Below are 17,123 nucleotides of genomic sequence, written 5' to 3'. Positions count from 1 at the left end.
AAATACTGCTCAGAATGTTGCTCAGCCTTTAGACTTTCCTTACAAACAACTTCATATATTATAACTGCAATAAACAAACACAATTCATAATAACCATTGCTAGAGTTCAAAACACTGACGGAAAAATTCCGTCGAAAATACCTTGAAATCCGTCGGAAATAGGGTTTCCGTCGGAAAAGGTTGTCGGAAAAGCAGTTGTAGGAAAAGTGAACTTTCCCGACAAAAATTCCGTCGAAAAAATATTTTCAGACACTGCAACAGTCCGTCGGAAATTCCGACGGATTCAATTCGGTCAGAATTTTCTGACGGAAAATTCCGTTGAAAATTGCTTTCTGAAATTTAAATAAAATACGCCTCGCCACCACCGACACGGCTTATCACCACCTCAACCACCAAAATACCCAACATCAGACAACGCCACAACCACAAGCCGCTAACTCGTATCAATAGTCCCGAACCACCCCACAACCCACAACCACCAAATCTACCACCCCACCCACAACCACCAGATCTATCACCCCACCCATAACCATCAGATCTACCACCAAACCCGAAAAAATTAACAAAAAACAAAGATAAAAACTTAAAACCCGAACGAAAAATTAAAACACAACGAAAAAAAATTAACAAAAAATGAAAACAGACCACCGCCGCCACCTATCTAAAACCACCGCTGAAACCCAACATCAGACAACCGCCAAAACCCGAAAAAATTAACAAAAAAAGAAGAAAAAAAATTAAAATCCCAACACCCTAAACCCGAACTTCAACAGCCACCATAACCACATATTTTCGATCGAGTAAACTTGAAACCCGAAAAAAAATGAAAACAGAACAAAATAAGTTGAAATCCAGACCAAAAAACTTACCACAACGATTCAAAGTCTTGAAATTGGTCTTAAAATTGGTTATATAAGGCCAAATTCGACCATGGAAATGCTAGATCTAGCATTTCCATGGTCGAACTTGACCTTAAAACCACAACATGCCGGGAACTTGGTCAGGAAATACATCGGGGTGCTTTGTGGGCTAGCTTCGGAATTCAACAATGGAGGAGAGATAAAGAGAAGAGAGGAAAGGTTCATTAAAGTAACCTAAATGTTCATAAAAATAGAAACAATGTTCATAATATGATACTGCTAATAACAATTTTGATAATATATACAATGAAAAGTGCGTTACTCGAATTATATGAACAAATTGTTCAAAAACATGATATAAAAAAAATATATTCGATCATAAAATCCAAATTAAAACATCAATTCACCAATTAAATAATAAATGAAACTGAAAATCATCAAAAAAAAAATTGCAATCAAGAATCAAATTCAGCACACACTTTCAGTAGCTTAATTGACATTAATTATCAAATTAATCAATTGAATAATTTATATGAATATCTTTGAAATTGATCACATAAATTCTGCACTAAGTAATCATATGAACCGAATGTTTAGAATCATATTAAACAAAATCTGCAGTAAGTAATCAAAATCTCATCACTAATTTAAGCAACTTAATTAAAATTAATCAAACATTTGATCAATTCATCAATTAATCAATTGAATAATATGAAATTAAAACTAATTAAACCTAAAAATTATACGATCAGTTCAAATCATCACTCAAAAATCAATAACAAAATGAAAAATCAATAACTAGCATCAACAACAAAAAACCTAATTAGTGATAATTATCAAATAAAATAAGAAATCTAACTTACAGTGTCGAGGTTGGCGATGAACAGCTGTGATGAACAAATATAATAAGGAAACAGAGGAATCAACAATGGAGAAACATTGAGGAGAAAGAAATTATGGATGGTGATTAAAAAAAAAGAAGAAGAAAATAATTGAAGAGAGGGAATTGAGAAATTAGGAAATAATTGAAAGAGGGAAGATTAGTGAAATCAAATAGCAGAAGAAGAACATTGAGAATTTGAAAGAAGAAAACTACAGCTAGCAAACACGTGGCGTTAATCTAATGATGGACCAAATAGAGTAAGGTGTCCACCTTATAATTTGCGGATATATGGTGTTGTTGTGGTCTATCTTTGAGCTGCCAGCTAGAATGCTAAGAGGTCAGAACAATTGAACAAGTCCAATGACAAATTTTTAAATATTATTATATAGACTAGGATACACGTTGTAATTAAGGTTTTTTTTATGATAAAAAAATTTGATGAATATCATCAAATGCGCAAAAAATAATCATGATTTATCTTTTACTTGGGTGTATATAAAAATTTTCAATACTCTTAAAAATTGATAATTCATTATTTAAAAAGTATAGCTATCTTTTTTTTTTTTTTTTTTTTTTGACAATGAGAACTTCATAAATAAAGGCAAAGTACAACCTAAAAACAACAAAACCCACTTAACTAAACCAGCAGAGGGAAAGAGAAATGAATGAATACACCCATTTTCATCATACCAAACATCTCGGAGCCCGGATAACCAAAAGGTAAAAATCTCGGTGGAAGTAGTGTAGAGACAATACACCCGAAAGTCAAAAACACCATGTTGCTGAAAAAAGGACCCAACACCCGACTCCACTCCTAGGGATTTATCTCCTAAGAGTCCGAGAGCCAAACGATGAGAGTCGAATTTTTTCACGACTCTACCAAGAGAAACCTTACACTAAAATGTAGGTTTCTTTCCTGCAATTCTACCTCTATAGAATGCAAGAAAATGGAGGACTTTGCTTACCCTAAACACTAAAGATGGGGAGCCTCCTTCAAGATTGAAATTTTTAATGATGATTGTCTTTGTCATCATCAACACCATGACACTGACACTGGGATGATAGTTGTTGAATGAAGACCTATATCATCCAGCAACCAATAAGCAACAGGACTAATGTACAACCCTCTCCCCTCAAACTTATCTACCCCCTGCAAACTCCAAATGCAAGGAATACTTTCTACTTGCATAAATATTGCTAGCCTCTGGAAAACAGCACAAACATTGAGGACATCGCCCAAACTGACAATGGGGGAAGCCACACATGCAACATGACAACCTCCCATAACACAATCCCACACCGAACAAGCAACTAAAAGGACCGCCAACCAAACTAGTAAGGGATTGTTGAACCTTGCAACCCCTAAAACCAACCGACAAGGCGCCGAGAACAACGAGCACACTTCATAACCTCTATAACTTGAACTACTTTATTTAAATAAAACAACTTAACCAACCAAACCAGAAGCTTACACAAAAACAACATAATAAAACCAAACAAAACAAAACAACAATTAAAATAAAACAAGAACACAAAGAAACAAAAGAACACAGTAAGGAACAACAAGAACGGGAAAGACCTCACTGGCAACAACCAACTCAACACAAAGGACAATCGTCAACGACAATGGAAAAAGAACCCCTCACTGAATCTAACTTTAGATATGCGAGGAAACCTGTTAGACATATGATTTGAGATATCGGAAAATATATGTGTGATATATTTTTCGTAGATATCATTTAAAAGATTAATATATTTAGGTTTATTTTATGTAAAGATATTATTTAGAAAATATATCATTAGGATATATGGTATATCTTCTAGGAATATTGTTTCTTATCTTATGTTCCTAGGTTTTGTATAAATATTCTACTTATTGATGAATAATAAACAAGCCATTCTGTTCTATTTCCTCTCTAATTTGTCATGGTATCAAGAGCAGGTTAAATCTTGGGACCGCTCACAAAAATTTTCCCCCCTGCCGGTGGGTTAGAAAGTTAAACCCACCGGTGGAATTCAAAATTTTGCTTCCACTATGCAATATTAATACTCTTTAAATTTTTATTTATTTGGGTTGGTACACGTATCATATATGTGTATGTGAATTTTTTTTTGGGAGAATTATTTTTTTGGGAGTATGTGAGTGGGCTTGCTCCACTATAACACATCTTTGGAGATGAAGAAATTAAATAGCGTTATGCTTGACGCAATATTAAAAAAAAAATCGGCTCTCTTGTGTCGTGAGACAAGATATATTTGGTTCTCCTTGTGCCGTGAGACAAGGTTTGTGAGTTGATTCGAGCATGATTTTGCTCCTTTGAATATGAGTGTGGTTTACTCTAAAAGACCATTAAGAGATTTGAGTGTGGTTTACTCTGAAAGACCAATAAGAAATTTGAGTGTGGTTTACTCTGACAAACCAATATTTGATTGGAGCTCGGTTTTGCTCTGGAAAAACCAAAATTGTTATATTTGCAGGTTCGAAATGAATGACGTTTCTGTTTGATTGATGACTGATGAGTTCAAAAAAGATAAACGTTGTCATCATTGAAGAAAGAAATTTTTGAAGGCGACATCACAAGAGTGCATCTCGGTTTCAACAAAAGAAGAATTTCCAATCGCAACGTTCGTATTACTGCTGTTACGATTGCGGGAGGGAGTTAGACATATGATCTGAGATATCGGAAAATATATGTGTGATATATTTTCCGTAGATTTCATTTAAAAGAATAATATATTTAGGTTTATTTTATGTTAAGATATTATTTAGAAAATATATCATTAGGATATATGGTATATCTTATAGGAATATTGTTTCCTATATTATGTTCGTAGGTTTTGTATAAATACTCTACCTATTGATGAATAATAAACAAGCCATTCTGTTCTATTTCCTCTCTAATTTGTCAAAACCCTAGCCTTAACTTCACCTTTACCGTCGGGAAATTAGATTAATCCTTTCAACGACGGTGTTAAGGGTAGCCTTTGGCTCTTTAGTCCTTGAAACTAGCCGCAAAACACTTGACGATATGCCGAAACCCCTTGATGATATACCAAAACCCATGAACTACCGAAGAGGATCGGAGCTCCCTGTATTCTTCGCCAAACAGATCAGAAAACTAAATTTAAAATAGCAAAAAGGGAAATTAATAGGAGGACTTGGCTCGCCGGCGACGACTAGGCGAAACTCCAATCGCCGGCGAGCAGGGCTGAAGAAAGAAGGAGGGGCGGTGGAAGATAAGGATGAGGTTAGAGAGAGAATTCTTATATTATATTGGAGTTATATTAGAGTCATTTATTTCACTTTCTTAAGTGTACAATTTTGTCTAATCTATAGCTATCCCTCTTGTTCTAACTTAAGTGCACAACTTGGTTTATACGGTCACTAGTTCACTACAATTTGGCTGTTGAAGTATATATGCATGGCTTTTTAGACCTTGGTTGCTCATTATTGATGAAATGATGAGAAAATGGTTGATAAGCGTCATAAAACAATTTTAAGAATTTATTGCATTAGTTTGTTCTAGATTTATATTAACTGTTTGTACAAAAGTGATCTAATAACTTGTGGTTATATTGCGTAAAATTAATCGGTTGAAGGAGAAATGTGTCTTGCTAAATTCAATTGTATGGGATATTAGATATTCTTGTTCTCCCATTTTTCTTTCATTAATACTTAATTCATCAATATATCGTGATAGATATTATATTTATAATAATATTTGTCGCAGATTAGGATATATATATATATATATATATATATATATATATATATATATATATATATATATATGTAGTGGATCACGTGAAAACAAGATTAAAACTGAAAACTGAAAACATGCAATCTCCACCGTAGATTATGATCTATCACTCACCCCTCATCTTACGGTTCAGATTTTTCCCCCAAATTCAAGCAAAATGATAGCAATTTCTCTCTCCTCCTTCATTTTCACGTAACTTTTTCCTCCTCTATTTTCTCTCTCCTACTTTCTCTCTCTTACTTTCCCAATTCTTCTACCAATTTTATGCTACTAATTCAAATCTAGCTTCAATTACTTTGATTTTCAGCAATTTTTTAGCTCTACAATCTATTATCAAGTAAGTTATTTGTGTTAATTTCGTTATTTTGCTTGATTTGAGTACTTAATTTTGTAATTTTTGTTTCACTTTTTTCAACCTAATTTAACTCGTTTTTGCTAGATTTTGATTCATTTCATTGATTTTGAGTTTTTTTTTTGGATTGAAATTGCAGTAAATCGTTGATTAAGCAGACGAGAACTCGAATCAAAGTTGTCCGACGAATGAAACGTGACGGAGAAGTTTTTGAGGAAAGACATTGCTGATCTGCTTGCTAATGGCCTCGAGAAGAACGCTTATGGAAGAGTGAGTGTGTTTTTCCCTTATTTTTTTAGCTTAACGATTTGAATTTTGATAATTGATGAATTTTTTTAATGTTTATTTGAATTTTTCCATTGTACATATGATGAAAAATGTTGGTGCATCAGATTATTGTATTGTCTTTGTTTATATTTTTATTTTGTCGATTAATTTTGACTGAAAAGCATGTTTGCTTGAATTTTTCGAGAGTTGAATTATTCATTTCTATTGAATTTGTAATTTGACTGTCAACATTTGAGGTGTTACTTAGGTCTAAAATTAATCTTCTAATGAGTAAATTAGGTTTGAGTAAATTAGAAAATCATAGGAGTACATGTTTTTATTTTCTTAGTCATAGTAGTATATGTTTAGAACTAATGGCAGAAGCTCCATTAGAAGCTTTGCCTTATAATATGATGTTGTTCGTCTCGTCGTCATACTCGTAAATTTTCATGGCTTTGCTCAACAATTGTACTATCTCTTGGTCATTGTATATTTTAATTTGTAATAATTCTGAATGATTTTCTCACTTTTGTTAATTTTTTATTCAATTTTGATTAGATTATGTTAATATGGTGAGAACTAGAGGTGGTGCGACTTTTAAAAAAAGGAGAGGCCTTCGAAGCTCAACTGGAGTTACTTTGCAAGATATAGGAGGTATGATGAATGTTTAATTTTTGGATTATTATACCTTAATATTCAATTTTTGGTATTATATGATGTTAATGTATTGGATTATACTACATTACTGTCTGTCAACTTTTTATTTAGTGATAGTACTAAATTTCATTTAAAAAAAAGTGTTGAAAAACGTGTAATTCTTGATTCGTATATAGGGTTTGAATTGGAGCTAACTAGTAACACTTGTTAATATAATGTTTGAAAAACAAATTTTGAGCAATACTAAAAGCTAACTATGAGTGACTAGAATAGACCTATATTGGAGGCAGCTAATTTTTGAGCAATACTAACTAGTAACACATGTCAATATATCTAGTTGCTTCTGTTATGATAGTCTCCAAATACTATAGAATATAGGTTCCAATATCAATATAAAGGTTACTATATTAATAGTTTCCTATGTACATGAAAAAGGTCACTATATCAATGACAATGATTATTATTTAAATTATTAGTTTACTATATTATAATTGTTTGATAGATAAAGATGAAGATAGGTGTATATATAATTATATGCTTGTGTATTTTTGGTATGCTTATTCTTATTTATCTTATTTGTTTTGTTAATTTTATAGCATGTGTCAATCTCGATGATGAAGAGGAAGAACATATGGATGCTAATACTAACAGAGATAAAGGAAAACAAAGAGAGATTGTTAAAGATGTTGAGTTTGATAAATATGCTTGGATTAGTAAGTGGCCAGTGAGGCCAAAAAAAGGATTGAAAAAGAAAACTATCACTAAGAAAAAGAATCCTTCTATTGTTGAGAATGCAAATGAAACAATTGATGGGAATGCAAAGGATGCCCAACCTGCTATAGCGGCTTTGTCTGCTGTTATGGAAGGAAATAAGGGGAATGAGGCTTCTTCTTCACATAAGAAGAGAAAGTTGGATGAAAATGAAGGTCGTAAAGTGAAAAAAGTGAAGACAAACAAGGATAAGAACATTGTGATTCATAGGCAAGAACCTGCAATCATAGATAGTGATGTACATATGTAAGTGCATTTTTGATTTTTTTTTTTTTTTTTGAAGTTTTGTTTAAAACAAAGGTCACTATGCTGTAAAAAGAGGCAACCACATAAAAATAGTCTTTATAAACATATGAAGTTATGTTTTATTAATATCAATCATAGATAGTATATTTAAATATAATACTAGTGACATGCATTCATTTTTACTTCTTTTGTTATACCTTTTAAGCTTGGCAATTCTTTTAATAAATACTTTGGTTTCTTATTCTCTCCTCGTTTTTTTTCTTTTTTTTTATTATTCTGTTATTAGGTATTATGTAACTTTCTTAATATGATTCTTTCTATGATACTAATTGTTTTTGTTTTTGTATATCTGATCTTATTACAGAGTGCCACGAGGATTTAAAATACGTAGTAAGCCTTTTCATTTAGTAGAGATGATGAACAATTTTTCTGACCATCAAATCAAGGCTGTGAAAGAAATTGGCTTTGGAGGTTTGTTATCTTTGAAGGTGAAACGAACTGCAACTGACATTTTATCATGGTTGGTAGATTGTTTTGATCATGGTAGCTGCATGTTTACTATTGATAGTAAAAAGGATTTTGTCGTGACTGAATTTGATGTGTATGATGTTTTTTGCCTTCCTTGCAAAACATCTAAGAAAGTTGGAAGAAATTTCTCGTTGTGCCAATGTCATCAACCCTGATTATGATTTAAAGGTTAAATGGAGGTCTCATTTTGGTCTCATGGGTGAGAATGATCAGATTCCTTTAGGTTTTTTGGAATCTAAGATTCCTTTACTAATAGATGGCGGGGAAGAATTCAGACAACTTTTTGTTATGCATGCTTTTTCAAGTTTTTTAGCACCTACGTCCAATAGAACTGTGGATTTGAGGATTGTAAAATGTTTGGTTGATGTTAATCAAATAAGAACTTATGATTGGTCAAAATATGTCTTAGATAGACTTTGTGAAGCTGTGAAGAGCTACAAAGAAGGAAATATATAATGGTTTTGTGGTTGTGTTTTGATGTTAGAGATTATCTATTTTCATCGGTTGAGGTTTAGGAATGTTGTGTTAAATTCTACAATACCTTTAATTCAACATTGGACCGATGTGGATATAAGAGATAGAATTACAAAAGAAAAGTTGTCCAAGGGTTTTGGGTGTGGCATTCTTGAGTTTGATACATATCCAGTAAGTGAGAAGTTGCAATTTGAGGATGGACAAGTTGTTAATAATCAATTCAAGGAAGCTCCTATGAATCAAACTTCTGGAAAATAATTTGTTGTTAATGAAGGTGTTCGTAGCAAGGGTGTTATTCAGTTTGAGCTACCTGCTAGTTCAATGTCTAATGAGGAAATCCATTCAATCGCAATTGATGTAAGTATTTTGCCCTTTAATTCTTTCTATTTTTTTTTTTTGCAAATAACTTTACTAAATCTAAGTGCTACTTTTTTTTTTAATGGGAAGTTTATGAAAAGTTTTTGCTCATGAAAAGAGATTTAGAAGCGGTGTCCAACTTTTACATGGAACAATTGAAAGTCTTATTTCAGAAATGTAAACCTCATGATTCTCCCACTTCGATACTTCTAATGTCCCAAAGCGATTTATTCTTTATGTATCCTCGTGTTCATGAGATTGTTGATGAGATTGTATCTCTTGTAACTTAGGTAAGGAAAGTGCCTAATGGTTGGGATGATGTTGGTATTGATATTGATGATAATGGTGCACCTGCAAAAGAGATTAATGTTGTAGTTGGTGAAGTTCCAAGGATAGGTTTTGAGCATGTTTTGAGTAATGGAAAATCTAAATGTTTCATTGCTATGGATGTTAGTCTCATTGGTAATAAAGTTGCATATGTATCTCAATACATGAAGTCTAGTAACAAGGATATGAAGATTTTGGATGCAATCGTCCAGAAACTTGTTGACTACTGCATTAGTGATTACCATGTTTTTGATCTCAAGTAAGTCATGTCATGGTTCATTGTGTTATTTATTTTTCAAATTTTGATAATAAGTGACTAGTGCCAATATACATGTGTATTTTTATTTCCTTGTACAGTGAGGTGTTGGTATCTTTTGGAAAACCATTTGAGATTACAAGGAATGAATTCCTTTCATTAGGTGAACCGACTATTGCTATATCTTGTGGGATTATTGATTGTTGGGCTTTGTTGCTTAATGAAAACCAGAAGAGTAGTGCACATGGACCTCAAAAACTATATTTTGGTGCTTCTCAAAGTGTAAGTATCTTCCGGCTATTCAGTTACTATATCATTTTAAAGGTAGTTGTTCATTATAAAAGATACATAATTAATTTCACTAAGTAATAAACGGTCGCTATGTAATTCAAGTAATCACATGTAAAAATAATAACTCTACCTTTTATTTTTAATGTTTACTAATGTTTGATTGATATTTTTTTAGGCTTTTTTATTGGAAGTTGCGAACAAAGATAATAACACACAAGACATTGACAAGCTATTTGACATTTGGTCAAGATGGATGTTCATTCCTTGCAATGATTTTGATCTTGCAAATGTCGAGTTGGTAATACATTGCAAATGTTGACAATCATTTTTCAACTAAGAATTTTTATATTAAGTTTTCCAAGCTTAATAGTTGTTTATTGCAGATTTTTGTTCCTATACTCTTGAGTGAGCACTTCTTCCTAATTGTTGTGAATTTGAAGGAAGAAAAGCTTCAGTTCATTGATAATATGAGTTATGATACTAAGTACATGAGCGAGGTTGAGAAGTTCTCTGATGTTCTGGTAAAAATATGATGTTTTGGATTTTGTTTGTATTTTTCTATTTAAGATATGTCGTATGGAATCTAAAGTATTATTATATTTTTCCTAGAGTGATATGTTGAGTACTTTTCTTGATCAACGCATTCCTCAAAGTAATGACTCGATGAAGAACATGGTTGAGTACACTTTGGAGTCACCTTCTCTAAATTGGAAGTCCGGAAAACAGACTAATGATTGCGGCATTTATACTATGGTCAGCATGCTTCACTTTGATGGAGCTGATGTGTTCAACTGCGATGTTTTGAGAACGGTTATTATTCTCTCTTTTTTTTTGGCTTTCAATTTTTATTATATTAACTATTTCCTCCATGAAATTTAACTAGTTTTTTATTCTAATTTTAGGTTGCAATTAGACGGGTATTGAGAGCTCAGATTGTTGATACTCTGGTATTGTCTGATATGAACATTGTCAGAGATGAAGTTCTTAAAAAGCTATATGAATTCAGATTAATAAGGAGTCAAGTTGCAAGAGATGTTGTTAATGGGAGGTAGAAGAAAACAAAGCAAGGTAAAAAGTTAAAGAATGTGTAGGCAGACTAACAAATACATGGATGAAGTTTTTTGCACAAAAGTAGGAAATCTAATGTAATGATCTAGTTTGCATCAACTACTAGAAACAAATTTGTATAAGTACTAATGTAGAACAATACGATATGATTCCAGTTCATACAAAGGTTTTGAATTGGTGGTATTGGTAGTTTATTTTTGGTTATGTAATCCTTAATTGACATTCAAGAAGTTTAGTGAAATATATATTAGTTATAAACTTGGTGCCTATCTTATAAAAAAAAAAAGGTATCTATGTTATTTAAAAGGTTTCTATATTATAAGGTCACTATTTAATTAAAAAGGTATCTATGTCATTTAAAAAGTTTCTATATTATAAGGTCACTATGTCTTTAAAAAGGTATCTATGATATTTGAAAGATTTACATATTTGTTTAAAAAGGAAAAAAGATTAATATGACTTTATATGAGTTAAAATGTTATGGAAACCATATCATTATAACGATAACTATGTCATTATGTAATGTTTAAAAAACAAAGGTCTCTATGTGATGAAAAGGGTTACTATATCAATTTGTACTTTAACTTGACCATAATTTTTTTATTTGGTAACTATGTAAGCAAAATGGTATCAATATATTCATTATCCTATTTTGGGTTCATTTAACTAATTGCCAATTTCTATGCGATTCGAAAGGGTCACTCTAAGATGCAAGAGGGTTGCTATTTGAATAAAAAGGTCACTATATAATTAAAGAGGGTTATTATTTGATTAAAAAAGATTTTTACAATAATCTTTCTCTATAGGATTACTATTTGATTAAAAAGGTCACTATATAATTAAAGAGGGTTACAATTAAAAAGATTTCTACAATAATATGTCTCTATTTAAATAAAAAGGTCCTTATGAGTGTCGTAATTATATTAATATATTCTTAAGCTATTCAATTAGTAAATCAATTAAAAGAACGAGCCTCTCCTTTCCTAACTTTTTATTGGCTTAATCTATGTGGGTTGGGGGAACTGAAAGCGGCTTTAGAAGAATTGTGAAAATGTGATTTTTTTCTTTTTTTTTTTTAACAATTCCTATGTCATAATAAAAGTCATTATATCACTAAAAAGGTCTCTACGGAACAAGGTCATAATGCGATGAAAGGAAGTTACTATGAAATTAAAAATAGATGCTATAATATAATACAAGTTATTATGCCAATATGCCACTACATCAAAATAAAAATATGAAGGTCCTCCTATCAATAAAATTTTAATAATAAAAGGTCCTCCTTATCAATAAAATTTTAACAATAAAAAAGTCCCTGTTTAATATATGTGTAACAATAATAGTCACTGTATCAATAAAAAGGGCACTATAGCAATATAAAGTGTATTATCATGTGTCACTATGTTCTTTCTCTCCTCCCATCTCCTCCATTTCAGTACTAGGTCATCATGTTTCTACTCTTCTTTGAAATCCTGAAATAATGTACATGAACATATATAAATTGAAAATCTAGTAGGAAGTAAACATAGTACAAAATTTATTTATTTATATATTTTTTTAAAAAATACCTCATTCAATTTGGATTTTTTTTTGCGGACAATTCCGACTATCATGGTTTGTTCTCTGACCACAAGTTCTACAAAGTCTATCTTTCTTTTGGCTTTCCTCAATAGCAATCTCTTTGTCTGATTTTTTCCTTTTTCCACTACCGCTACCTTTGTTGGAAGACTTGTTTGGAGGAAGAATATCAACAACAATGTCATTAGATCCAACAAATAATTCGATGTGCTTATTTTTTGCTTCACGTTTATCAACTGGACCTTCAGATTCCAAGTCTTTCATCTCAATTTCAAAAGATATTAGCTTAGACAACAATGATTCAAGACATTCAACTTTCTCCTCACAAAGACTTACACATGAAAAAAACCTGTACCATAAATCACCAACTAGCTTTTGCTTCTTATCCTTCTGTGCCCCATCAAGCAAGTTGTTGTTTAAGCCAAATATTGGTTTCTTCATAGCTTCTTTAGTCCAACGATGCAAAACATATTGCCTTGGAATTTCAAATAAGAACTTTCCTTTCATGACAAAGAGAATGTGACGACATAATATTCCAACAGATTCAAACATTCTACAGGAGCAAGAAGCATCATTAGAACACAAAACATATGTGAAATGATAGCTCTTTTTCCTAGTGTTGTCAACAATTCTATATTGCTCAATCCCTTCTTCTTCTTTGATGGTAACACTACCTATACCACAATTGTACAAAGCATGCTTGAATTCCTTTTGGAATATGTAAAATAAATTATGAGTGTAAACTAGTGCAGCATGCTTTTCCAAGTGCAGGGGGGTGACAAGTTGGGGATGTGTAGTTTTCGAAGTAGCATTCAACTTGTCTTGTGTGTGCCTTTGAGCATCAATTGCGGATTCATAGCGAAACCACAACTCAATCAATAACAAATGCTGATTGGTGAAGTTAGTGAAAAAGCTATTTTCACTCTCACATCTTTATGTTGACTTTAAAATCCCACCCATAAAAAGGTCACGAAAGTAGGAAGGAATCCACATATTCCTTATATTAAACATATTCTTAAACCAATCATCATTCACTAAATAAAATTAAGACATCACAGAGTGCCAACCAATTTCAAATTCTTCTGGTTCAAGGTCTCTATTCCACACAACAGAGTTTAGTTTATGAAGAAAGTCAGTTTCTAAGCATAATTTGGGCCCAACCTTTTGTGGCATTTTTTTCATAATGTGCCACATACAAAACCTATGTTTTGCCTTATCAAGAACATTTTTTAATTGCCACTTTCATCGCCGGGTTTTGATCTGTCATGATACAGGCAGGCTGACAGTTATTCATTGCTTTTAAGAAAGTTTCAAATAACCATTCAAAGGATTCAATATCCTCCTTTTCAAGCAAGCCTATCCCAAAAGTCACACACTTACCATGGTTATCAACACCCGTAAATGGGGCAAAAACCATAGAGTATTTGTTGGTGTCAAATGTTGTATCAAATGTAATCATATCACAGAACAACGAATATTTTTTTCTACTAATTGCATCTGCCCAAAATACTCTTGTCAAGCGTTGATGTTCATCCATACAATGGTCAAAGAAAAAGACACATTCACTGTTTTCAGCTTTTTCTTTCAAATTGTTTATAAACATCGAAGCATCTTTCTCTTGTATGTAAGCTTTCAAATCTCAATTAAAGTTCTTGAAATCATTCAATGTTGCACCTATAGTATCATAGCTACCAAGATGTTCCATCATCAACTTATAAGACTTGTTTGGACCAATGTTCAATTTAGAGTTGTCAAAAATAAAATTTTTTTGGCCAAGATTAAGGTTTCCAACATTTGCCAAAAAATTCATTGTGTTGGGAGAAGCAAGATTGTGGCTATGAGATTCATGAAAGGCATAAACCATCCATTTTCCATCTGAACGTTCCCTAATCCCAATCATTGCATTACATCCAACACGATTTATGGTTCTTTTTCTAGCTTTAGGCTTTCCCTTTTTCTTAGCAACTCTACCTTTTGTTTCACCATCCTTCGTAAACCCTTGTTTATTACAATATAAATATTTCAAGTATACTTCATCAGTAGCCTGAGTTCTCTTTTCAGTACCTAGTCTTACCACAAACCCACAAAATCTAGCATATTGCTTATAAAACTCAACACCTTTAAGTAAGGAATCAAAAGGCATACCAATTGTAGGCTTTAGTTCAGGGGGACAACATTTTATGAACTCTTTTGTTCCTCCAGGAGTGTAACACACACTTGGGCCCTTTAGTGACGGCAAGTTTTCAGCAACATTGGTAGTTGTAGATGTATTTGAGCAACTACCTTCTTCTGATTCCTTTTCCATTATCTGCATATAATATCAAATATTATGGTTAAAAATGGGTACTGTAATAAAATAATTATGATCCATTTCATGGTGCAACTAACTGAGCACAAACAAAACAATCTACAATATATGGTTATGGTATCATAAAAAAGGGTAACTATATAGTATTGAGCAAGGTGATAGTCATTCAAGCAAATACACAAACACCTTAAGTGCAACAATTTCTCCTAGTAATTAATGTCATATATCCAAGTTAAAAAACTTCAATACATGAAAAAAAATATTTATATTGCAAATTATATTGGTTGAATTGTTACAAAAAAAAAAAAAAAAAAAGAGCATGTTAGAAACTAAAGAAAGTTTTCCTCCCAAAAAAAAAGAAACTAAAAACAGAGCAAATAAAGTCATTCAAGCAAAATCACAAACACCTTATGTGCAACAATAGAAACCTTCACAGATAAAATGATTGAAACTTGTAACCAGAAAAATCAAGGAAATAATATCAAAATAGAATATTTATATGAAAAAAAGAACATGACACAAACTTAAATTCATGAAAAACGAAAAAAATCAAACATGATACAGTGATAGTGATTTTTTCAATTGATATAGAATTGAAAAGAAACGAACTGGATGAAAAAAAATACCTCAAAATCCATTCGTCAATGTGATTTAACGGTTCGTGAATTGAAAATTTTTCGTGGAAATTTTGATAATTAATCAATTAATTTTTCACAAAAATAAATTGGAGGAAAAGGTCATGTTAGCTGCTCAAGAGAATAAGCTTAGGTAAATCCCTTTGAAATTTCTTGGTTGTGTTTCAACCGTCAGATTATTTCATTAATCATCAACGATTGAGATTTGTTGTTTTCAGTTTTCAGCTTAGGCCCTGTTTTCAGCGGAACCCCCCCGTATATATATATTGATGATCAATCGCACACACTTCAATTTGAGTAGTTTTCTCAAAATCTAACATGGTATCATAACTTTAGATTTTATGTATATTTTGTATCTTTATCGTACTAGGTTTCCTACTCTATATATATTGATTAATGTTATACACTCCAATTTGAGGGGTTTTCCCAATATCTAACATATCTAATATTTAAAATGAGTTAGCTAGGTGAAATCATAACAACTCAATTCTTAAAGGGTTAATACAAGTTAATCTTCATGATTGACAAAATGTGTTAATCATAAGGGTAAAATTGACATTTTCATGAATTATTTGGGATAATTTTGTAAATTCACTAGGATGTCCGTTAGTTTTAACATTTTCCTTCGTCTTTCCTACTGCTTTCTCCTCTCTCCCCTCACTCCCCTAACTCAATAATGGAGCTTCAACAATAAAGTTTTCATCCTCACTTCTTCACCACGACAACCATTATCACAATCACTGTCATTTGTTATCTCTTCCCCTTTGCCACTGACATCACTTCTTTTATCATTTTCGGAAATCAAGCTCAATTGAGGGAGCTTCAATGGAAGACATGGTCACCCCTACCCTTTGGAGTTGACCATGCCCTTAATTTTACCTTTCATTCATAAGTTTTCATTTAAGTCCGGGGAAGGTGGGTAGACATCGGGGAATATCATGTTGGTGTCAAGGAAGCTTCATTGGTGTTGGTGTCGGGGAAGCTTTTCAATAGTGAGAGTTTTAATGGTGGTGTCGGTGGAGTAATGGCAAAGCATCTGTTAAATTAGTGTTATCTTCGCTCATGAGGTGGCATCAATTATTGTTCTCTATTATTACAATAGTGCCATTAGATTGACAAATTTCGTCAATCATACAGATTAAATGGGAATGGCTCATGATTAAACCAATTTATATGTAATTGACGATGACTTACCATAAAACTGTTAGGAAGATTAATTTGGTTTTAAGAAAAGTGTGCAACCGCTTATTAATATATATATGTATATATGTTTGTACATATACAAAAATTGTTGAATACCAAGCAAGGTTTGATGTAATTGGTGAGGAATTCACCTTGTAATTTTGAGGTTATAAGGTTAAATCCTCCTAATTGTGGTACTTGGGGATGAATCACTTACCCTTCCCCCCTTAATTCCTTCTCATGTACTAAGGATATGTTCTCTTCAACTTTAATTTCATTTCATTTCAGTTCAGTTTATTTTCTAATTTTCTTCTCTCATAAA

General features: G+C 32.0%; 2 protein-coding genes across 2 annotated transcripts; one reads left to right on the top strand and one right to left on the bottom strand.

The window, feature by feature from the left end:
- The first annotated feature begins 8,596 nt into the window (after positions 1–8,596).
- Positions 8,597–10,941, top strand: LOC110688968. Its single transcript, XM_021865714.1, has 5 exons — positions 8,597–9,742; positions 9,841–10,021; positions 10,206–10,328; positions 10,414–10,551; positions 10,640–10,941. Exons 1-5 carry the CDS (start codon positions 9,600–9,602, stop codon positions 10,907–10,909), a joined length of 855 nt encoding a protein of 284 aa, XP_021721406.1. The 5' UTR covers positions 8,597–9,599; the 3' UTR covers positions 10,910–10,941.
- Positions 10,942–12,667: 1,726 nt separating this feature from the next.
- Positions 12,668–14,279, bottom strand: LOC110689042 (protein FAR-RED IMPAIRED RESPONSE 1-like). Its single transcript, XM_021865789.1, has 2 exons — positions 13,914–14,279; positions 12,668–13,564 (listed from the first exon to the last, which is right to left on the bottom strand). Exons 1-2 carry the CDS (start codon positions 14,277–14,279, stop codon positions 12,668–12,670), a joined length of 1,263 nt encoding a protein of 420 aa, XP_021721481.1.
- Between the last annotated feature and the right edge of the window lie 2,844 nt (positions 14,280–17,123).

The sequence above is a fragment of the Chenopodium quinoa genome, unplaced genomic scaffold (assembly GCF_001683475.1).
Source record: "Chenopodium quinoa cultivar QQ74 unplaced genomic scaffold, ASM168347v1, whole genome shotgun sequence".
Lineage (NCBI taxonomy): Eukaryota > Viridiplantae > Streptophyta > Magnoliopsida > Caryophyllales > Amaranthaceae > Chenopodium > Chenopodium quinoa.
The sequence above is the reverse complement of the archived record's forward strand: the minus strand, read 5'-3'. Positions and strand labels throughout refer to the sequence as shown.